Raw genomic sequence first — 25,216 nt, forward strand, 5'->3', positions numbered from 1 at the left:
TTTTGCAACTGAATCTCAGGTTGCAGAACTCTGAGCACAGAAGAATGGGGAATGCATAAGTTTTATCTGAATTTGAATCTGAAAAGATGAAGAATTCATCCAAAATGCACTTTAACAACATGAAATTCTTTATTTTATATAAAGATCTTCGTTTTAAATAAAAACGACCATCAATAGTTATATAGAACTATTCCCTAAAAAGAAAGCTAATTACTTGTGTCAACACAAGATTTAAATCCACGATCAGGTTTTCCCTTGATTTATGAGACGGTGTGTTCTCTACATAAACTGGAACTTGACCACAAACCCTCAAAATGATTTATCAGTGACAGAAATCAAGGGGGATTTCACTTTGAGGGAACGGTATTTTTATAAACAGCCAGGCAAATATATGTAAGACTGGAGTTCCACACATATATGGTTACTTAGTAATGAAGAGACATTGACGGTCCAAGATTAATATCTTAGAAAATTCACCTCGTAGACATTGAAAACGTCTAGATGACGGATTGCACTAACGAGGTGCTTGTTTAATTATAATTAATGATAGAGGCAACATGTAAAGAATGGGCTCTATTTTCAGCTGATTTAAAGAAATAATGTGTTCTACATAAATCTATCATTCCATGAGAGCCCAGTATATACACAAGATATTGCAAATATATCAAGTGGCTTCCACTGTATTTGCCACGTCTTTTGTTCACAATGCTATCGTAAAAGTGAAGGCGTTTTAGGAGCAGCGGCCATGCAGGAGTTTTACTTGTCAATCAAGCTTGCTATTCCTTTTGGCATAACTTGACTGCATGATTGAAGAGGAAAAAGCCAAAGAAGAAAGTGGAAGATTCAGAGAGTAAAGAACGTAAAGAGGAAAGTTAAAAACATAAGAGAAGAAAGAATATTTTATGGTGCTGGTTGTTTATTTGACCAAGAAAAGCACCAAGTTAAAACAAATGTATTTTTTGTTTTTAGAAGTTATGAAATTCTGTCTAGGCATCATACTCTTGGATAGAGAAACAGTTTCTCACGGAGAGATACCACCGGAGGAATGCATTGGTAGCTTAGGAACCACAAAGCATTGTCATGGGAATCCCACATAATTTGCAATCATATTTCCTCCAATCAACATTGATGGGATTTTTACAGTCTTAAGAGTGACCACAAATGATAAATGGGACTGCAATAATGGTAAAAAGGCAGTAAGCATACAGATGTGTTTTTTTTTTAAATGTTCCCCTTCTCCACCAAATAACCCAGACTCACATTCTTTGACAGAATATTTGCACAGATATTAAAATAGCACTTGGTAAACACTATGTAAGTTTACACTGCCATTATTACTGTTGTTCTTGTTGATTTTCTAAATCATTCATCTACTATGCTTTTCTTTTTTTGCAATTGTGTTGGTAATAACAATAGTGGGGTTTTTTTTTTTTCCCTTAATTTGCTTAGTAGAAATAAAAGTACAATACAAATTGGGGCTTCTTGGTGTTCAATCTAGGTAGGAAAAAAGGGAAAATTTAGAACAACATGCATTCCCTATATGATAGGAAGGTTCCCATTTGCCCTCAGAATGAAACCTTGAGGCCTCCTAGTTGCAAAGTCAGAACAGCATCACACAGAGTGATGGTCAGTGGGATGGCTGATGGGGCTCTGAGTGGTGACTCATCTCGTCCTAAGCTACTGCTCTGTGTCTTGCCCTCTGGCACCTTCAGGCTTCTTCTAGAATCAGCAGGAAGGACCTGTAGCTTCCACTCATTGGTGACAGTTCTGCCCTCTGGATCCAGAAAAATAAATGTAATGCCTTCCTGCCTGGCATTTACTCTTTCTAAGCGTCCTCAAGTCCTCTTTTGAATGTTTCTGTCATCATCCTGGATGATCTCCTTTTGGTCTGTTTCTTTCTCAAAAGGATAACATCCAGTACAGAACCCGACCTTCCATACACAATCTGCTTAGATGCGGTCTTAGGCACGACGCCTCCTGTGAAAGAAAGCCTGTGTTCTAATGAAAAAAAAGGCAGCCCCTCACACCATTTCACGTTGGAGACGAACTTCAAACTCAGCCTGAAGAGGCTTTCAACATATTACTGTTAAGCCGTGTTTACCCTTCCTTATATTTTTGCATCTTTTATCTCTTTGTGTTTATGTGAAAATTTTTCTATTCGTCGCTTTTAATTATATATACTTTTAAAATCAACGGCTGATATGTCTAAACTATTGCAATTTTCTGCCAACCAGTATATGTCTTGCATCTACCAATTTGGAGTATCTTCAAACCTGATATTCTATTTTTTGCCTTTCTTCCAATCACTGGCACAGATGCCAAATAAACTGATCAGGTTTGAGGGCTGATACCTAGAAATTTTTCTGTAATTCAATGCCAATCAATTAATCAGAGCCCTTGGAGAAGATCAATCAACTGTTTAGAAACAACTCTGTAGATCTATTTGCCTCATTCTACCATCAGTGAATTGGCATTCTAAATATTGATTTATGATTGTGTTAAATCAGGGATAGATCTATCCGCTGATGTGGATTACTCCAGAGAAACCTCAGAATCATTTCCCATGTGACAGCATGCATTATTTCTCACCTCCACCCACCATGTCCCCCTGTGACCTCAATTCCCACCAACACGTCCTTCTCACACTATTCTAGTTTAACCACAGTTAGACTATATGGCCTTAAAGACAATAGCAGAGAAAGGCAGTTATGAAGGAAAAAGCGGCCTTGCCTAGGTCCCAGGATAAGTGAAAATACTCTGGCGGGACTCCTGTGAAACTTCAGAGCAGGGTATTTGCCATCAAAGGGGATAAAGGTAAGAACTTCCTGGCAGCATCAGAAGAAACTGTGAGATGGACAATGCTCCCAATGACAGACAGAACACATTCTGGTGAAACAAAATTGCCCCTGGATGCAAAGTCAGGCATCTTCTCTGAAGGTCACATGCCCCAGGGACCAGGCGGCACTCACCTCCACGTACCCTCCTCAGCACTATCTGTATTTAATTCTCTGCAAATTACTCTGTTTTTCTACTTCTTGTCCAAAAGGACACAATGAAAGCATTAATGGATTTTAAAATGCGTCTTAGATAGGAGACATTCAGACCAATTTGTTGGAACCTTACTACAATCTCCCTCAGGGGCAGCATGATTTGTCCCGTGTTCTGCCTTTCGAGGGAGTTGTTTACAAATTGTCTTTCTGACCTACTAGTTTCTGGAGCATGGGGGCTGTCTATAATTTCCTCGTTTTGGGGTCCTGGCTGGCATGTGACAAGTGTCCAGGGAACACTGCCTTAACTGACCTGACATTCTCACGGTCATGATTTGAGGGAAGCTGGAGAAGTTAGTTTGGGAAAGCATCTTACTTTCTGACTTAGTCATACTATTTTTATTTGCAAATGCAAGTGGAATTGTTGTCAAGGGACTGCCTAATAGATTGAATCCTTTTCATGGTATTGATAAGGATTATTGATAATTAGAAACATACAGAAAATGATACAATACTATCCAGCTATAAACCCTAGAAATTAGATACAAAGAGAAAGTTTCAGAATCAACCCCACATACTACTAACTAGACAGTTTTATTCAGCTACAAACAATCTAGCGTTTTTGTTTTGAGGTTCATTTATGTGTAAATCACTAAATCAGACAACTGGATTTATGTAGTGTGAATATATTTTAGGACTAAAAGTGATTGTTAGCGAGTAGATGAAGAAAATAACCAGACCATTGTGGATATTTACCAGCTATGTGTATAGTAGTTAAAATTAACGCTAATATATATTTATTAATTAAAACTTAGCAATAATTCCAGAAAAACAAGAAAATATACTGCATACTGTCATAGTAATAAAGCTTTACTAATAAGTTGCTAGTAGTCATCTACAGAATTTCCAGTGTTAACTGTTCATATAAGAGAGAAGGTATTTTCAGGCTTATATCTCTTGTTCCATCTTTAGCAAAAGAATCCTAAAATTTTAAGGTTGGAAAGCACCAGAATGTCTCCTGCTATTTTTTTTCTTACAAGACGGAGCATTCTTACCTTGAAACTGGGCATTGAAGCCTTTGCGTCGATGGTTACTGTCAGATGTGAAATGGAGTCGTAACCAGTTCTTGCTACTGATAACAGGAGAAGGAAGGTTCATGCCAGTCAGCCTGGAAAAGAGAACAAAGAAAAGGGTCTCCCTTGTAAACCAACAGACAAATGTCCTATATCGAACCTGCTTTTAAAATGAACTACCGACAGCCTTTACTTCGAGATGCTTAAAACAGAGATCACTTATAAGCTTCATTTAAACCTTAAAATGATTCAAGTAATTTTATCTTTGCCTACATACAAATGCTGTATTCATCCTTGATGGAATGAAGGCTTTCACAAATATTTGACATTTTGGTTTTTCTTTATTAATGATGGATAAATGAGAAGATATTCTTAGATCTCTTATTTCTTTTCCTCGGGAAATGAATTATAAAAGAAAAGGAAATAAGCAAATGATCAAGTTCTGCCTTTCACTATTTGAACACTCAGCAATTCTGTTTCACCTGAAATAGCCTCAAATAAACTGTTTTCATGCTTGATAGCATGTGTTTCCTGCATCGCATCTGCAGAACTCATGACGTGGGCCTTTCCCACCGGGGTGAAGAAGAGGAGTGTTTATGAGACAGGGGACGTGAACTGTCAAAGAGATGTGAGATGGAACAGAGCCATGTTTGTAAAGTAGTGTATTAAACACAATTAAATCTTTCAAAACTAAGACACAATCAATCTCTGGTTAAGCTAAAACACCCAGTGCACTTTGCAGTGTGTAGTTTAGTTGTCAGAAGAAAGCAAGTAATTTACTTCCTGCTATTGAAAACTCTGTGCCTTTACTAAGGATAAAACACTTTTAATGCCTGTTAGGGGTGTGGTGACATATTCGGTTTGGGCCAGTGACGTTAAGTACCAGTGGATGGGGATGCTTCAGATATCTGTTCACGTGTCAGCTCCACTTGGACTAGCTGAGGCACCAGATAGTTGGGTCATCTTTTCTGAACCTCAGTTTTCCAGTCTGTAAACTGGACTTCAAAACACCATCATCGATGGGTTGAAAGCAATCATATATATGCACTTGTAATGTTGGTACACGTTTTTAATGTAGTCACATGTGACTATGTATTATATAATTATTTTGCAGCTCAGCTGTCAAATCTATTTTCAAAATGATGCTTGTTAGTGTAGATCGTCTGTAAGAGTTTAACCACTGGGTTGCAGCTGAAGCCTGTGGCGCCCTCTGTGGGCTGGCCTGTGAGCACCATAGCTACTCATCCAGCTGGAAATCGTATCCAGCACAGGATTTGCTAGGTACGGGTTCCTGTGTAGCATGTTTCCCTCCTTACACCATTACCTGGAGGAAAAGCAGCCTCGAATGAAATATGTAGTCAAGCTTTCCTATGTCAGGGTGTTCAATTGCAATTCTCAGGTTTAAAAATGTGCAGTATCCGTTTAAAGTTAAAAGCCAAACCTTGACTGTAACCAATTGCAACAGTGTTTACGTCACTCTTTGAAATAATCTTCTGTAAGTGGGAATACACTGTTCAGATCCACTTATTTGATTGGATTTATGTCGTCCTGATTGGTGAAGTCAGATACGGCTGGTTCCAAGAAACATTTCATCATCCAAATATTTTGTTTGAAGGCTCCCCTCCCTCTCGTTTTTTTCCTGGTGAGATTATTACAAATTCTGTTAGAAATAGGTCTCATACCTCTTTGCCTAATACTGACAGTGTCCAAGATAGAAGTAAATTCTGGATTCAGAAACCTACAGTCTATCCAGCTCACCTACATTTTACTCACCGAAATTTTTATAACTGAAAGCCATTTCTATTTTATTGTTGCATTAAAGATATATATATTTTTTCCTCAATTAAATTCTTTTTGAGTGGACTCAAAAGCTAAGTGGACTTGCCTTTTAGTTGCATGTCAACATTAGCAACCAAATACCTACCCACAAAAGTGTCAGTTTTGCTTTAGTCAACAAAATTCATCTCATCTGTAAAGGGCCAGATAGAAATATTTTAGGGTTTATGTGTCACAGGATCTCTGTTGCAACTGTTCAACTTTGCCCTTACAGAGCAAATACACTCATAGAATGGGTGTGGTGTGTTCCTATCACACTTTACTTATGGACACCGAAATTTGTATGTCATATAATTTTTCTGTGTAACAAAATATTATTCTTTTTTGATTTTATTTCAACCACTTAACAATGTAAAAACTATTCTTAGCTTATGGAGCAAATGTGGCCTGTAGGCCATAGTTCACTGACTTCTGCTTTAGTATATATGAGGCAAACTGTAAAAACACTGAACAGGAAGATAATTAGATGATATATATCAAGCTAGTGTAACTAAAGTTTCAAATAATATGTAACTCTTGTGCATATTCCTTTTATACAGAATTAAAGGTGAAGCCTTAGTTATAATTATATAATTCATTTTCTGTGGTTAGAGCCAAGCCATGAAAATGAGTCACATACCAGAGTGGACCAATGTGTGTGGACTTCTTGACTTGGCTGTGTGAATTAAACAAATAGTCACATCCTCTTTTTGGGAGGTGTGGGAGGGAGGAGGTTGTTCTATATAAGACCTATCATTAGAATTGTGAGTTTTTCTGTCACCTTCCACAGGCTTGGGGCTAACCTTAGAACTGTGATATAACAAAAAGATTCTGTTATAAAGTCAATTGTTCCTTCACTACAAACTAACGTAAAGAAAGCTGGTTAATATCAAACCAGTGGGTGATATTGTAGATTTACTAAGAACTTGGATGATTCAGATAAGATTTAGAGGTAAAGAACTCAACTGAATACCTTTGTGATAGGCAGAATAATGGCTCCCAAAGGTGTCTACATCCTAATCCCGAGAACCTGTGACTATGTCACCTTATATGGCTAACGGGGACTTTGAAGATGTGATAAATTTACAGATCTTGAGATGGGGAGATGATCCTGGATTATTGGGTGACCCAAAGTAATCAAAAAAATCCTTAAAGTGACATCAGTGTCATGGCGAAGTGAGCTCCCATAAACTCTTCCCCCGATAAGATACAACAAAAGGAACAGTCACAGACCAACAACGGACTTCTAGAGAGTGAAAAGCAAGATCAGAAAGATCCAAACTGCCGCATATCTGAGAGTGGAACATGCTGGGCCCCCAGAGGAAGTGGGGAGAGATAAGGAGAACTCCTCTCCCTTCCCATCAGATCAATGATCCTGGTCCGTGGAACTCCCGGGGGGGGAGGGGTAGCCCTCTGTGGGGAAACTGTAGCTCTTCAGGTTCTCTCAGCCAGTGGGAAACTCCCACACAGAGGACTCAGAACTGCTACAGGGGTACCATCAACATCTGAGCACTCAAGGAGAGCAGATAATGAGGGGTGAGTGAGAAGCCACCCATGCCAGGGACCCAGCGGGCAAAAGAGAGAGCATGCCCCCTCCCTGCATGCTGGACACTGCAGTTCAGCTGACCAGACCAGACCAAGTAGCTGGCCGATTGCAGTGAACAGCCAGGGCAGAACGCAGGGGGTTCCGATTACACAGCTCTTAACCCCCACACAGTGGCAGTGGGTGGAAATTGCAACCAGAGATTTTCAGGATGAGGAAAAACAAAGCCAATACAGGAACCACAATGCAAAGGTACATGAAATCACCAGATCAGAAGGAAAATGACAAGCACCCAGAAACCAACCCTGAAGACACAGGAATCCATAATCTAAACGACAGAGATTTCAAAATAGCTATCATAAAAAAACTCAACGAAATACGAGACAACACAGACAAACAATTCAATGAGATTAGGAGTTTCTTCACAAAAGAAATTGAAATCATAAAGAATCAGTACTGATGAAGATGAAGAACACAATGGAGGAGATAAAGGAGAATCTGGAATCTTTAAAGAGCAGAGCTGATAATATGGAGGAAAGAATTAGCATTTTAGAGGATAGGAATACAGATATGCTCCAGATGGAAGAGGAGAGAGAACTAAGACTAAAAAGAAATGAAGAAAGTCTCTGAGAAATATCTGAATCTATTAGGAAATGGAACATAAGAATTATAGGTATTCCTGAGGAAGAGGAGAGGGAAAGAGGAACAGAGAGCATATTCAAGGAAATAATAGCTGAGAACTTCTCATATCTGGGGAAGGAGCAGGAAATACCCGTAAGTGAAGCCAACAGGTCGCCTAAGTACATCAACAGGCAAACGCCCACTCCACGACATATAGAGGTAAGGCTGCCTAAAGTCAATGACAAAGAAACAATATTAAGGGCAGCTAGACAAAAACAAAAAATAATGTACAAAGGAAGTCCCATCAGGCTCTCAGTGGATTTCTCAACAGAAACTTTACAGGCTAGGAGAGACTGGAATGATATATTCAAAATACTGAAAGACAAAACCTTTCAGCCAAGAATACTCTATCCAGCAAAAATATCCCTCAAATATGATGGAGAAATAGTAACTTTCCCAGATAAACAAAAGCTAAGGGAGTTCATTGCCACAAGACCCCCACTACAAGAAATACTCAAGAAAGCCCCCAGGCCTGAAAAAAGAAAAGAAAGGGAACACAAAGCTTGGAGCAAGGAGAAAAATAGGTAGACAAAATCAGAAAAATAAAAAATCTTTACCAGAATAGTTTAACAACCACTTAAATACCAAAATCAAAGATCAAAGCAAGGAATTCACCAAAAATAAATATAACCTCATCACTGTAAACACACACCCACAACACAAGATAGAATAAGGTATAACAAGAATGACTTAGAAGGGGAAGACGTTTGACTGAACTGACTTAGTATAAGGAAATAAGAGGACATCAGATAATGGACTATGTCATACACAAGATTTTTAATACAAACCTCAAGGTAACCACTAAGCAAATAATCAAAACAGAATCACATATGATAAACAAAGAGGAAACTAAAAGAGTCATAAGACAGAACAACCAAACTGAATTGGAAGCCCGAAACAAATGGGACAAGAAACAAAGGAAATGCAAAAGAACCAGAAAATAAGTGAAAAAACAGCAATATTAAGCCCTCATATATCAATAATTACCCTAAATTTAAATAGATTGAACAATCCAATCAAAAGATACAGAGTGGCAGGATGGATTAAAAAGCAAGACCCAACAACATGCTGCCTCCAGGAAACACATCTCAGCTCTAAAGACAAGCACAGGCTCAGAGTGAAAGTATGGAAGATAATACTCTAAGCTAATGGAAAACAAAAGAAAGCAGGTGTTGCCATACTCATATCAGACAAAGTAGACTTCAAGATAAAACAGGTTAAGAGAGACAAAGAAGGGAAATATATAATGATAAAACGGACACTTCACCAAGAAGACATATCACTTATAAATATATATGCACCCAACATAGGAGCACCAATGTACATAAAGCAACTATTAACAAACCTTAAAGGAGACATTAACAACAATACAATAATAGTAGGGGATCTTAATACCCCATTTACATCAATAGATAGATCATCCAGACAAATTCAATAAATAAACAGTGGACTTAAATGAAAAACTGGAAGAGATGGACCTAGTAGACATATGCAGAGCACTCCATCGAAAAACAGCTGACTACACATTCTTCTCAAGCACTTATGGAACATTCTCAAGGATAGACCATATGTTGGGAAACAAAGCAAGCCTCAATAAATTTAAGAAGATTGAAATCATAACAAGCATCTTTTCAGACCATAATGCTATGAAACTGGAAATCAATCATGAAAAAAAAACTGGGAAAGTGACAAAAATGTGTAGATTAAACAACATACTACTGAACAACCAATGGATCATTGATGAAATTAAAGGAGAAATCAAAAACTATCTGGAAACAAACAAAAATGAAAATATGCCATAACAAACCATATGGGATGCAGCAAAAGCGGTCCTGAGAGGGAAACTCATAGCAATACAAGCCCACCTTAACAAACAAGAAAAAGCCCAAATAAGCAAACTTAAATTACACCTAACAGAACTAGAAAAAGAAGAACAAACAAAGCCCAAAGTCAGCATAAGGAGAGAAATAATAAAAGTCAGAGCAGAAATAAATGAAATTGAGACCAAAAAAACAGTAGAAAGGATTAATGAAACAAAGAGTTGATTCTTTGAGAAGATAAACAAAATTGACAAACCTTTATCCAGGCTTACTAAGAAAAAAAGAGAAAATCTCAAGTAAATAAAATTAGAAATTAAAGAGGAGAAATTACAATGGATACCACGGAAATACAATATAAGAGAATACTATGAGGAATTATATGCCAACAAATTGGACAATCTAGAGGAAATGGATAAATTCTTAGACTCATACAACCTCGCAAAACTGAACTAAGAAGAAATGGAGAATCTGAATGGACCAATCACAAGTAAAGAGATTGAAATAGTAATCAAAAACCTCCCAAAAAATACAAGTCCAGGACCAGATGGCTTCTCCAGTGAATTTTACCAAACATTCAAAGAAGATTTAATACCCATCCTTCTGAAACTATTCCAAAAAATAAAGGAAGATGGAACACTTGCTAAATCATTCTACGAGGCCAACATCACCCTGATACCAAGGCCAGACAAAGACAATAAAAGGAAGAAAATTACAGGCCAATATCGCTGATGAAAATAGATGCAAAAATCCTCAACAAAATATTGGCAAACCGAATATAGCAATACATTAAAAAGATCATACACCATGATCAAGTGGGATTTATACGAGGGATGCAGGAATGGTTCAACATCCGCAAATCAATCAACGTGATACACCACATCAACAAAACAAAGAATAAAAACCACATGGTCACCTCAGTAGACGCAGAGAAGGCATTTGACAAGACACAACATCCATTTATGATAAAAACTCTCAACAAAATGGGTATAGAAGGAAATTACCTCAACATAATAAAGGCTATTTATGACAAACCCACAGACAACATCATACTCAATGAGGAAAGACTGAAAGCCCTTCCTCTGAGAACAGGAATGAGACAGGGATGCCCACTCTCACCACTCCTGTTCAACATAGTACTGGAGGTTTTGGCCAGAGCAATTAGGCAAGAAAAAGGAATAAAAAGAATCCAAATAGGCAGCGAAGAAATAAAACTCTCACTACTTGCAGATGACATGATTTTATATATAGAAAACCCTAAAGAAGCCATTGGAAAACTATTAGAAATAATCAACAACTACAGCAAAGTCGCAGGGTACAAAATCAATCTACAAAAATCAGTTGCATTTCTGTATGCTAATAACGAACTAACAGAAAGAGAGCTCAAAAAGATAATACCATTTACAATTGCATCAAATGAATAAAATATCTAGGAATAAATCTTACGAAGGAGGTGAAAGACCTATACAATGAAAACTACAAGACATTATTGAAAGAAATCAATGATGACATAAAGAAATGGAAAGACATCCCATGCACATGGATTGGAAGAATAAACATAGTTAAAATATCTATATTACCTAAAGCAATCTACAGATTCAATGCAATCCCCATCAGAATCCCAATGACATTCCTCATGGAAATAGAAAAAAGAATACTAAAATTCATATGGGGCAACGAAAGACCCTGAATAGCTAAAGCAATCCTAAGAAAAAAGAACAAAGCTGGAGGCATCACAATCCCTGGCTTCAAAACATACTACAAAGCAATAGTAATCAAAACAGCATGGTACTGGTACAAAAACAGACACACAGATCAATGGAACAGAATTGAAAGCCCAGAAATAAAACCACACATATACGGACAGCTAATTTTCGACAAAGGAGCTAAGAACATACAATGGAGAAAGGAAAGTCTCTTCAATAAATGGTGTTGGGAAAACTGGACAGCCACATGCAAAAGAATGAAAGTGGACCATCTGCTATTGCCATTCACAAAAATTAACTCAAAATGGATCAAAGACCTGAAGGTGAGACCTGAAACTATAAAACTCATAGAAGAAAATATAGGCTACACACTATTTGACATTGGTCATAAAGGAATCTTTTCGGATGACCTGCCTACCCAGACTAGGGAAACTAAAGAAAAAATAAGCAAGTGGGACTTTATCAGATTAAAGAGCTTGTACAAGACAAACGAAGCCAGAATCAAGATGAACAGACAACCCACCAGCTGGGAGAAAATATTTGCAAAACATATATCTGACAAGGGGTTAACCTCCATAATATACAAAGAACTCACACAACTGAACAACAAAAAAACAAACAACCCAATCAAAAAATGGGCAGAGGAAATGAACAGACACTTCTCCAAAGAAGATATACAGATGGCCAATAGGCACATGAAAAGATGTTCAATATCACTAATCATCAGGGAAATGCAAATCAAAACAACACTAAGATATCACCTCATACCTGTTAGAATGGCTATAATCACCAAGACAAAAAACACAAATGTTGGAGAGGATGTGGAGAAACAGGAACCCTCATACACAGCTGGTGGGAATGCAAACTGGTGCAGCCACTATGGAAAACGGTATGGAGATTCCTCAAAGAATTAAAAATAGAAATATCCTATGATCCAGCCATCCCACTACTGGGAATCTATCCAATGAACCTGAAATCAGCAATTCAAAGAGGCTTATGCACCCCTATGTTCATTGCAGCGTTATTCACTATAACTAAGAAGTGGAAGCAAAGTAAATGTCCCTCGACTGAAGATTGGATCAAGAAGATGTGGTATATATATAAAATGGAATACTCTTCAGCCATAAAAAAAGACAAAATCGTCCCATTTGCAACAACATGGATGGGTCTGGAGGGTATTATGTTAAGTGAAGTAAGCCAGAAGAAGAAAGACAAACACTGTATGATCTCACTCATATGTGGCATATAAACTGACACATGGACAGAGAAATCCGTATTGTGGTTACCAGGGGCAATGGGGGTGGAGGGTGGGCACAAGGGGTGAAGGGAGACATATATATGGTGATGGACAAACAAAAATGTGCAACTCAAAATTTCACAATTTTATAAACTATTAAAACATTAATTAAAAAAATCCTTAAAAGTAGAAAAGGGAAGGAAGAGAGTCAGAGGGAGATGTGCCTGTGAAATAGGGTCAGAGTGATGCAAGTCAGAACTTCACCTGAGGTGGCTGACCTTGAAGATGGAGGAAGGGGCCAGGAGCCAAGGAATGTGGGTGGCCTCTAGTAGCTGGAAAAGACAAAGAAATGCATCTCCTCTTCGCCTCCAGAAAGGAACACAGCCCTGCTGGCACGTTGATTTTAATCCAGCAAAATCTGTGTAAGATTTATAACCTACAGAACCGTAAGATAATAAATGTTGGTTTAAGCCATCAAGTTTGTGTTAATTTGTTACAGCAGCAATGGAAAAAAAATACAACCTTTTAATATGTATATCCTACCTTCCATTCTAAAACAGTCCTGAAAGACAGGTCATGTGGAAGAACAGGTCATCGCTCTGTACCTATTAACAATCTTAGAGAACCTGTGTGGTTTAAACCCCACCTATGGTTATCAATGACTGAACATCTATCATTGCGGGAGTGAGGTCTCCCAGGAGGCCTCTACAGTTCTTAGCTATATTTCTTTTAAGTTTGCTGGATTTTGTTTTCTAATAAATAAATAATTTTGGAAGTGAGAGGTAATTATGGGGCAATCACAGGGAATCAGTATGAATAGTGAGCATAAGACACAAAGCAGAAACATTTTAAAGAAAAAAGAAGAAATAATGGCAGGTATCAACAAATGCCATTGTCTATTAGTTCACAACACACAGACAATTTTTTATGCTAAACATATAGAAACAAAGGGCAATTACCTGATGAAATCAAATGAATCAAAGATACTTATACTTAAAATATAAAAACGGATGGTGAGAAAAAAGAACACCTCAATGTAATTGTCAGGGAAGGGGTCTTCCTGAGGAAATGTTAGACACATTTCATTTCTGGAGCATCTCAAACTAGGTCAGGAAACCTATAAAGCTGGATAGCGAGAATGCTGAGCAGGCCCTTTAGATATGGCTAAAGGAAATGGTAGTTCTCCCATTTTTTTTTTCAAGAATGCCAAATTAAGCAATTTAATCCACTGGCAAATTCATTTCTTTCAAAGGATTCAACAAGATTTTGTCTGCCATCAGTAAAAATAAATGTAAGACTCATGGGATACTTAAAGTTAGGATGATTTTCTTTGAGCTGAAATAGAACAGGCCAGTCTGTTCCACTTTCTCCAAATAGCTTTACCATAAATTTTAGGTTTCTATATATAATATGTTCATAACTTCTTTTCTCACTTACCCTCCCTCAGCCTCCCTTTCCTCACATGTGATATAAGGGGGTTGAGCACATTATCCTCCTCTAACATTATAGCCCTGTGTCTCTGACTCACTCATTGTATTTACGTAACTTGAAAATATAGAGTCAACTTGTCGAGATAATTTTCTAAAATGCATTTGGAAATGCTAAAGCGTTTTGAGAGAGCTCTGTTTGAGTACTTCTCTGACGTTAAGCCAGATTTCTTATGTCTTTAGAAAAGCATCATATAAATCGCAGGGGGTCCCTGGGTAGTTAAACCTCTTTAATGATCATGACTAAGAAGCCGGAAAGCATTAATACCATCCACACAGACTGTAAATTACCTGGCCTCCCCAAGGAGACTAAAGAATTAAATAAACCTATTACTTCGGAGAGAGTGATTGCTTGTCAACTTGGGAAGAAAGTCATCTAGAAGTTGTGTTATGTTTTCCTGTGCTCTTGTGGACGTGTAATCAACATGATTCACAGTCTGGTGTTTCATTTATCCTCGTTTTGTCAAAATTAAATAGAATAATCTGATCAAAGTGTTCCTGACGTGTCATATTTCTAACGGGGTGATATTCCCATTATTAGTGAAATCAACTGTCTTACGAACATATATTGAGTTTATACTGTCATTCTAAGCCTTAGTTTGGACACTGAACAAAATAACAATGGAAGCAAAAGGTGATTCTCGCCTTGGGAGAACATGAAAAGAAGAGCTATAGAAGTGTGTGTGTGTACACATACAAGAATATTTATATATACACACACAGATATACATATATGTGTAGATAGACATACAATAATTACATATTTATATACAAATATTTCTAGAAATTTAATCCTAAAGTTCGACACACACATATATACCCTCTGGGGGGGAATAAAAACTTGAAAAACCACCCATAGACTATTTAAAAACATACTGCAGAAGATTTTTCTGTTAGTAAGCCCTGGTCTTCATCAAATTAATACTTTCTATGAGACTTTTCTTTCATTTGTCATGGCATTCACAATTAGCTCTCTCTAGGTCCTCTCCCTTGGACAGCAACTTTTCTCTCCTTGGCTCTTTCTTTCCTCGAGACACTTTGGAAAATTCCATCATTAGCAGACACGAGTAGCTATACCTTTCCCTCGTGGTAACTTTATCCACTCTTATGATTTTAGCCATCACCTGTACCCTTCTCTATGCGCCCTCATATAGTCTATGTTTTTTGCAAAAACAATTTCTTGTCTCTGGAGCCCTCCTTCCTCCTTCCACTATGGCATGCTCATCTTTCCAGCCTCACCCAGTGCAAACACTCTCCCCTTCTTTTCTACAATCAGATATGCTTGACTTCCCTCAGCTCCCACTGAAGGCCCCATGCTCCTTCCTTTCTCAGAGTCTTTACACAGGCTGCTCTCTCACCCGGTGTCCAGCACACACATCTTCCCCACCACCCATTCCTCTTCATTTGCCTAGTAATTCCTGGCCATCCTTTAGATCCCAGATCATGTGTCACATTCTCAGAGAAGCCTGACCTGACCACAAAGATGAGGTTGTTCCTCCCTGGTTATGTCCTCTCCCGCACCCTGGACTTCTCCTTAGCAGACATTTCAAAACAGTGATGATCTGGTTACTTGTCTGATTATTTACTAAGTGGTCGTCTTTCCTGTGACACTTGAAGCTTGTTTTATCCTCATCATGTCTCTAGCACCTCGCACAAGCTCTGGGCATACAGCAGAAGCTCAATATACATCAGATGAATAAACAGAATAGGCAACTTCCAACATTTCCATATGCCCCTACCCAGGTCCTATTTCACAAGATGACCATTATTCTGTACAGACTTTCATGGTATAGTGTCTGGCTAGGGTGTGTTTGTGACTAAACAATGTCTTTGTTGGACGAATCTTATTCCTTAATAGCATTAGAACTGAGCAAAGTAGGGGGTAGAGAAATGGGGCCAGGAAAAGGACCATGGCTTCATACCTGTACTAGGACCACAGTCTCCACACAGATCCACACACAACTCCGAGGGGGCTGTTCACACAGAATATGACTTGAATGAAGGTCATAGCAAGGTCCCAGCAACCTTGACTGGACACCCAGTCTCTCCTTACTTTAATAACCCTCAGGAAATCCAAAGAGACCACACCTCATCTGCCTCAGAGATGTCCTCAATACCTGCTCTGCCTTTGGCGGCCATTAAATTCTTTGGCACCAAAGACATGCTGTGTTCTATTGATTTCTGGAAGCGGCCAACTCTCAGATGTGTAATCCTGGGTTCATCAAAACAGGCACGACAGCAGTGGATCCAGGGAGGGATCAGAGAGTCTGGGCAACACCCTCACCTCACTGACGCCTCCTAGACTTTAGATTGGCAGCAGTATCTATTCAGTGCTGAGTTGTGGGCACTCCCCCGGCAATGTCTGCCTCTCTCCTTTCTTCTCACTAAGCATTGCCTAGGTTCCAGCCCAAACCCCATTACCTCTGCTGTGATACTGAAAAGTTCTCCTGATTGTACGTTAGCTTCCTACCCCTCTGCTCTAACTCACTCTGTGTAACTCTGATGGGAACTGCCCTAAATATAACCCAATTCAGCATTTATAAACCACTGACATGTGCCAGACACCATCCTCGGCACTGAAGATATAGCGGTGAGCAAGCCAATGTGCTGGAGAGCTATCAGAGAAGAGTGACCTCAGAGTGATGACACGTAGGATAAGTGTCTCCAAATGGGGAATACAGGTCGCTACAAGCATCCACAAGAGGGGGTTTCAAATCTTCCTGTGGGGAAGACCCTTCTGGAGGTGTGATAGGTGAGTTGTGACTTGTCAGGTAAGTGGCTAACTAGGGGACTGGGAAGAGAAATTCAAGGGCAGTAATTACCAAAGTGAAGACTTGTGGTGATGCCCAAGGTAAATCATGACACTTCCTTTTTCTAGAAACACTTCACTAGCTCTAAATCACTCCAAGAAAGAAGTCAACTTTCTTAGCATGAGATTGAAGACTCTTCATGACATGGCTCTAAATATTTGCTGCCTTATCTCCCATTGCGTCCTTTCTCGAATCCTGTGTTCTGCCACAAAGGGCTACGGACGCTCCCTAAACTTACGTGTTTATGCTTCCACGTCTTTGTGTTGTTGTGCTCCCCCAGCCAGAACCCTTTGGCTGATTTTGCCTGTTTAAATCCTTCTCAAATTTCAAAATTTTTGCAGAAGATATCCCTCCAAAAATCTTTCTCATTATCTTAAGTAGAATTAACCACCCTTGACTTCACAGTATTTGGCACCTGCTCCATATATTTCTATGGGACTTATAAGAGTCTGTGTTATATTTTTGGTGGTTGTATAGATGTCTGCTTCCCTGATGAAACTGTGAGCCCACTAAGGGTACGGCTGGCACCTTATTAATTTCCTTCACCTTTATAGTACTTTGCATACACGAGTCTCAATAAATCCATTGTAAATGGGGCATATCCTGGCATGTTTGCTCATGATGGAAACTACCAAAATAGCATCACATTCTAAAACTATAAAAAGTTATGATCGTTAGGAGAACGTCATTCCTTTCATTACAGGCACAACTATTCCCACCAGGTCGTGATCTGCCAGGTGTGAATGCCGAGTGGGTCAGGTCTGGCATCCATGGAGCCCAAAGCAGTGATAGAGACTCACTTAAGTCAGTGAGAACGTCGTCTGTGTCCAGGAAGGCGCAGGAGGAGGACCTATTGGGGATGGGGCAAAGGAGTCCAGTCCAGACAAGATGGATTTGAGAGCAGGTCATAAACATGTCCAGGGCTTCAGCAAATCAGGCATTAGGAATTAACCCGAAGGTCAAGCAGAGAGGATCATTTGGGAGAGAATGTGACAAATCCCGTGCTCTAAAGCTTAAGGACTAAATGTCAGGGAATTGCTCGGTATAAAGCCCGGGAAATGGTTCAGGCAGACAAGTAATAGGATAAGACAGTCAAGAGACAGCCAGCTCTGACAGCATTTCTCAGTTGAAAGTCCTTTGGGCTTCTCGTCCACCTAAGCGACAGTGAAACGAGGCCAACACAGAAAGTGGCTTGGCCAGCAGTGCAGTTTTTGGTCTCTGAGACTGGAGAACTGTCACGCCCTACCCAGAAATCTGTGTGTGCCCTTTCAGTGTGGGAAGGACCAGCTTCTAATGTGACACAAGTTCATATCTGATATTAAAAATCTCAGTAGCAGCAAACTAGTCTGGATCTAAGTCAGTGACTTGGAAAACGAAACCTCCAGCATGTGTTTCTAATCCTCTGTTCAATCCAATATCCCGGGAGATCGTTTTACGACTATCTGCGACGACAGGAGGCTGAGGTTTGCCAACAGGGGAAAAATATTCTGTGCCTCCTATATCATCCGGACTTTCAAAACAACTAACAGTTGGCACTAGGCATGGATGAGTATCAATATCACTTTTTGATTTTTAAAAAATAGAATATCTACAGATAGACTTCTACAATAAATACAGTGAACACTCCAAGATGGACAATTTTTTAAAAAATGTGAAATGACATTGGATTTCCGGATCACTGACATTTTCCCCGTGATGTTATTTTTGGCAATATATATTCGTGGTTTTTTGTGTGTGTGTGTGTGAGGAAGATCAGCCCTGTGCTAACATCTGCCAATCCTCCTCTTTTTTTGCTGAGGAAGAGTGGCCCTGGGCTAACATCTGTGCTCATCTTCCTCCACTTTATATGGGACGCCACCACAGCATGGCCTGCCAAGCAGTGCATCGGTGCGTGACCGGGATCCAAACCTGCGAACCCCGGGCCTCTGCAGCAGAGCGCGCACACCCAACAACTTGTGACACCGGGCCGGCCCCAGCAATATATATTCTTTAAGACATTGTAAAAAATATTTTTCCCCTTAATCTTGGGGTAAGATTAGTCTTGTCCTAGCCCATTTCAAGAGTTGGCAATGAGTCTACTATTTTTCTTTTTTTAGCAAACTTCTTACATCACTTGATATCATGACATACACTGTCTGCAACCACCAGGTAAGACGCTCCTGCCACCTTCTGTAATTCCCATGGTAGGAACTGGGCCGTCCCTGATGCCATCACAGGGAACCCAAGGTGAAAAGACTAGCGCCTTTGACACCTGAGATTTATTTATTTATTTATTTATTTTTTTTTTTATTATTTTTTTTTTTAATTTTTTGTTTATTGCAGTAACATTGGTTTATAACATTGTAAAAATTTCAGGTGTACATCATTGTACTTCTATTTCTGCATAGATTACATCATGTTCACCACCAAAATACTAATTACAACCCAACACCACACACATGTACCCAATTATCCCTTTCACCCTCCTCCCTCCCCCCTTCCCCTCTGGTAACCACCAATCCAATCTCTGTCCCTATGTGTTTGTTTATTGTTGTTATTATCTACTACTTAATGAAGGAAATCATACGGTATTTGACCTTCTCCCTCTGACTTATTTCACTTTGCATCATGCCCTCAATGTCCATCCATGTTGTCACAAATGGCTGGATTTCATCGTTTCTTATGGCTGAGTAGTATTCCATTGTGTATATATACCACAGCTTTTTTATCCATTCGTCCCTTGATGGGCACTTAGGTTGCTTCCAAGTCTTGGCTATCGTGAATAAGGCTGCAATGAACACAGAGGTGCATGTACCTTTGCAAATTGGACACCTGAGATTATTAGAGATTCCGATGTCTCTGAACCTCAGCCTCACATCTCTATCACTATCCGGCTACAGTAAACCCAGTCACACCCGACACAAGTACATACAATCTTGGGTTTGGGCCTGTGGCTGCTTTTTCCCCTGCTGGTAAGATCTGTGGCTGTTGTCCTTAACTCACACACGCTGTCACAGAAAGCAAGCTCCCTCCACACACACAGCTCTGCTTTGAACCAGGGAGCCGCTAGAGCTCTCTCACAGAAGGGGGCCCACACTTTCTCCCTCATGTGCAGATCTCTGGGATCCTATTGTCATTACAAGCACAGACTTTGGAGTCAGCCTGACCTGGATTCAAATCCAGTCACGCCCCGTCCCAGCTGGGTGACCTCAGGCATTTACTCAACTCACTTGAACCGCCAAGCCTCCTCTGTGTGAATAGTCATACACACCACTAGGAACTAGGCACTGTGGGTGGCCTCTCAAGCATCCTTTTCTACATTCCCCATCCTAACAGCTTTCAATTGTGTACTGATACCCACTTCTACCCCTAGCATCAATGTGATTCAGGGAAAGATGGTTGCTTGCTGACATTATCCGTATATATATATATATATATATATATATATATATATATATATATATTTATATTTATATATACACACACATACACACACACACATACACACACACACAAAAACACACACACGGATATATATGCTATATATATATATATATGATACAAGACATATACTGTAATATATATGTTGGTATGTAATATATATGTAGGTACATCTGTCTATGTACCATGTTAATAATTTTCCAAATATTTTTCCATTCCACATTGATGAAAATATTACTTCATTAATTTTTAAAATGTATTGAGTAACTTCTACGTCCCAAATGTTGTGCAATGCACCAGGAATACAAAGTTGAATAAGGCTTTGTCTCTGACTTCATGCAGTTTACAGTCAATCTATTTGAAGGGTGTTATGGGCTGAAATGTCGCCTCCAAATTCATATGTTGAAGTTCTAAGCACAAGTATCTCAGAGTGTGACTGCATTTGGAGGTAAAATCTCTAAAGAGGTAATTAAAGAAAAGGAAGGTCATTAGAGTGGGCTAATGAACAGGACTGAGTTCTTTATAAAAATAGGAGACTAGGACACAGAACTCACAGAAGGAAGGCCGTGTGAAGACACAGAGAGAAGACGGCCATCTACAAGCCAAGGAGAGAGACCTGGAACAGATCCTTCCCTCATAGCCCTCAGAAGGAAGCAATCCTATTGACACTTTGATCTCAGACTTCCAGCCTCCAGATCTGTGAGACAATAAATATCTGCGGTTTAAGCCCCCCAGTCTGTGGAACTTTGTTATGGCAGCCCTAGCTGACTAACACAAGGAGTCACACAAGTAAACTAATGACTATGCCATAGGAGAAGAACTGTATGATGGTGTCCCCAGCAAGCTTGCTTTCTCAGAAGGTGGTATCTCATAAGAGCATAGAGTCATGAAAGCAGGGATGGATTCCTGCAGACAGGGATGCATAAATACCCCAGATAAGGGGATGGACAGAGAAGAAGGGAAATTAGTATGGACCTGGGGAATACAGATGTTTAAGGGCTAGTCAAAAAGTAGTGTCCTCTAAGATGTTGGAGAAGGAGTGAGAAGCCAGGTATGAAAATTGATGGCCCAGAAGTTAAGGGAAAAGGAACTCTTCAAGAAGGATGGCAGTTAGCTTCAAGAACCACCACGTGACAAATTATGACACTGCAGAGACATGTGCTTTGGCTTTGGCCAAGTGAAAATCAATGACTGAAGAGGGCGGTTGCTTTAGCATCCCACTCGGTGAATATCTGACCAGTCGTGGCAGCTCATGTTAAACAGGATTGGGACATCCACAACACTCACACTTTAATGGGAAACATTCTTTTAGGTCACTACATGTTTAGACATTTCTTTCATTGATTATATACTGTCTTTAGGAAATACAGTTCCAACTGATTCTTTCTGAAAGTTTCCAGTTGTGAAATAAACAGGAACATAAAACAGCATGAGAAAATGTACATTAAAGTCCAAATGGCTCAGAACACGTGGAAACCTGCTGCAAAGTGCCGAGTGCTTCCAGTTCAGTGTGGAGTGTAATAGAGACAGGAATTAGCCATATTGTATTTTCGCTTTCATCCAGTATTTGTCTTTCTGTGTCCCGCTTATTTTGCACAGTATAATGACCTCGAGGTTCATCCATCTCAAGGTCTGAGAGGAGATGGACAGTGACCATTCATCCATCCAGATTTTTTATTTGTTTGACTTGGAATAGACATTATTTCTCCCACTTTACAGATGAGGAACTAAGCCTTACAGGCCTGGAGGATGGCTTTTGGATTGAACTTAAATCCAAAGGTATATTTGTTTAATGAATGTTGGATACTGAGTTTACTGCCTTTTGCACATCAATGCAAGTCTGTGGGACTATAGGGCTGGGAAAAGACAAATCACACTCCCAACTTACAACCCTTTTGCCCACTGAGCCGACTTCCTCCTGGCCTGTGAATTCTGGCCACTTCTTGAAAAGGTGCAGGAGCTCAGGTCAGATCAGCAAGAAATGAGTCTCCTGATGAACCTGGGAGGACTCGCTGTTGGAGATCTTCAAGACAGCCTCTGTTGAGCTAAGTAAGTGTTGTCGATCTTCATCACTCCTCCACATTAGATGGTCCTGTTTGCTGGTAGGGTTGAATGTTTTATTTGAGCCATTTAACTCTCCAAGCATACTGAAGATTGTGACTCTGTGTCGAGGCTGCTCAGCAGAAGGAATTCCACAAGGGAATTCCACGTTGTTGCAAATGGCAAGATTTCCTTTGTTTTATGGCTTTTATGGCTGAGTAATATTCCATTGTATATATGTATATATGCATATACATTGTGTGTGTGTTTATATATATGTATACCTATACATATCACATTATCCAAGGCGAGCCTGCTTATACTTATCACTTTTTAAGAATCTATTATGCATTGATGGAGGAAAAGGAGAGTAAAAGAGGCCAGGTGGCTTCGTAGATGGCCTGCTCACACGGCACCTGAAGAAGTGTCGCTTATACACACGTGGCTGTGGTTTTTCAGAGAGTCAACATGGATAACTACAGTTGAGGAAAGTAATTAAAGTTATGACTTTTCCTTATCAACAGTTACAGAGCTAAAGTGATAAAAACAATCAATACTTATATTTTTCTGCATACCGTTTTTCTATGAACTTTAATATCCACAGAGATGCTAGTGGGACTTAAGCCACTTGAAGGCAATTTATTCTAATCAATTTCAATCTTCACTGTGATTCTTCCCTGTAAGTCAGTAACAAGATAAACTATTGTCAAATAGTGGTCTTTAGTTACAATATTCTTCAGAGGAATTGAAAGTTTGTTAAAAGAAAATTGTACCAAATTTGATAAACCAAAATATCCATTAAATATTATATTAAAAAGCATTCACTGGCATAAAAGAATATTCCAGAGAGATCCAGCTCGAAGTGACATCCTGGACTATTTTTTCTTCCACAATCAGCAAGTAAACAGTAGATAAGCCAAAAGAAAAAAAAGATAAGGAAAATTAAAATTAGTCACAAAAATGCATCTAACATTCTAAGTGTTTTCCTATGCTGATATGTGTAGGTGGTTATAAAAATGGTGTGCCTATTTACATACCATTTAAAAACCTAGTTTTTCTCTTGAAGAGAGCACTATATCTCTTTCTACATTAATTATATATAATTTTTGACTTTTATGTACTATCTCATTGCATGAATGTGCCATTACTTATTGAACCAATGCCCTAGTGTACTACTTGATATTATTTCTGATATCTTGATAAATTTTATAATAAACTACATAATGAGCATTTTCTGAATCAGTGCATTTATTTCCTTAGGCTCAATTCCTAGAAGTAAAATTTATGGGTCAAAAGGGATGCACTTCTTCAAGAATTTTTATTTTACATGTATTGTCCTTTGAAAGAAAAAATAAGCTTTGGGAAGAAGACTTTCAAAGGAACTCCATGAGTTTATGCTGTAACCTTTCTGCTCCTTTATTTTAGATCCCGCTCCACTGTCACCTTCTCTGTGAACCCTGAGCAAGTATGGCTTGTTTCTCTATTTCGTTATTACTGTGTTCCTGCTCCCATGGGAGCTGTGACCACATCTGTCTCTCCCGTGAGACTGAAAGCTACCTGAGGCCCTGGCACATGCTTTATTAGGATGTGTCCCTCTGTTACAAGTCCCTATAGCATATATCCACCCACTCCTTCTTTCCCTTGATGCGAAGGAGATACTAGGAAGCATTAACAGGCTCCTAATGTACTTAGCCCAGCCATTGAAGGGCCTGGCAGGAATTTTTTTGTTTTCTTTCTTTGGTGAGGAAGATTGGCCCTGAGCTAACATCTGTTGCCAATCTTCCTCTTTTTGCTGAGGAAGATTGGCTCTGAGCTAACATCTGTGCCCATCTTCCTCTATTTTGTACGTGGGACGCAGCCACAGCATGGCCTGATGAGTGGTGCGTAGGTCTGCACCCGGGATCCGAATCTGCAAACCCCAGGCTGTGAAAGTGGAGCATGTGAACTTAATCACTATGCCACCGGACTGGCCCCAGGAATTGTTTTTTTTTATTTATTTATTTTTTATTTTCCCCCAAAGCCCAAGTAAATAGTTGTACGTCATAGCTGCACATCCTTCTAGTTGCTGTTTGTGGGACATGGCCTCAGCATGGCCGGACAAGCGGTGCGTCGGTGTGTGCCTGGGATCTGAACCCGGGCCACCAGTAGCGGAGCGCACACATTTAACTGCTAAGCCACGGGGTCGGCCCCGGAATTGCTTTGAATGTTGTTTTTTTCCCTGCCATTACTGACTGATCCTCTCAAGCCCTTGGGATCCATAGTTCACAAAATTGTCACTCACTGTCCCTGTAACCCTGATAACTACCCTTCTCCATCCTCCACCACACCCATACTTGTATGGATTTTTCTTTATATTCTCTCAACTGTTACATATTTAGCATTTCATCTGCTGCTAAATATGAAGAAAAGAAAAGAGAAAAACAAATTGTGGTATAATTCACTTTTTTTTAGTCTCAAAAATGTTTTCCAGGACTAAATCCTTTCCAGAGCGCCAGGTGAATTTCCTATTTGCCAGGAGGTAGAAAGAAATTTCACCCCTGGTTATTAATTTGGGCAGTGTGTGTTTGCATTTTATGTGTGTCCCTGTGTAGACACTGGAC

At 39.4% G+C, this 25,216-nt stretch overlaps 1 protein-coding gene across 1 annotated transcript in view; it reads right to left on the reverse strand.

Annotated features, from left to right (window-relative positions):
- Positions 1-25,216, reverse strand: part of CSMD1 (CUB and Sushi multiple domains 1) — a gene marked incomplete at its 5' end in the record, with an annotated part of 1,589,548 nt that overhangs the window by 735,363 nt on the left and 828,969 nt on the right. Inside the window, one exon of the mRNA XM_087418289.1 lies at positions 4,043-4,155. Coding sequence (XP_087274415.1) covers positions 4,043-4,155 — 113 coding nt within the window. The remainder of the gene's footprint in view (positions 1-4,042; positions 4,156-25,216) is intronic.

This window comes from Ceratotherium simum, chromosome 28 (genome assembly GCF_057802395.1).
Source record: "Ceratotherium simum simum isolate JZ-2026a chromosome 28, ASM5780239v1, whole genome shotgun sequence".
NCBI lineage: Eukaryota > Metazoa > Chordata > Mammalia > Perissodactyla > Rhinocerotidae > Ceratotherium > Ceratotherium simum.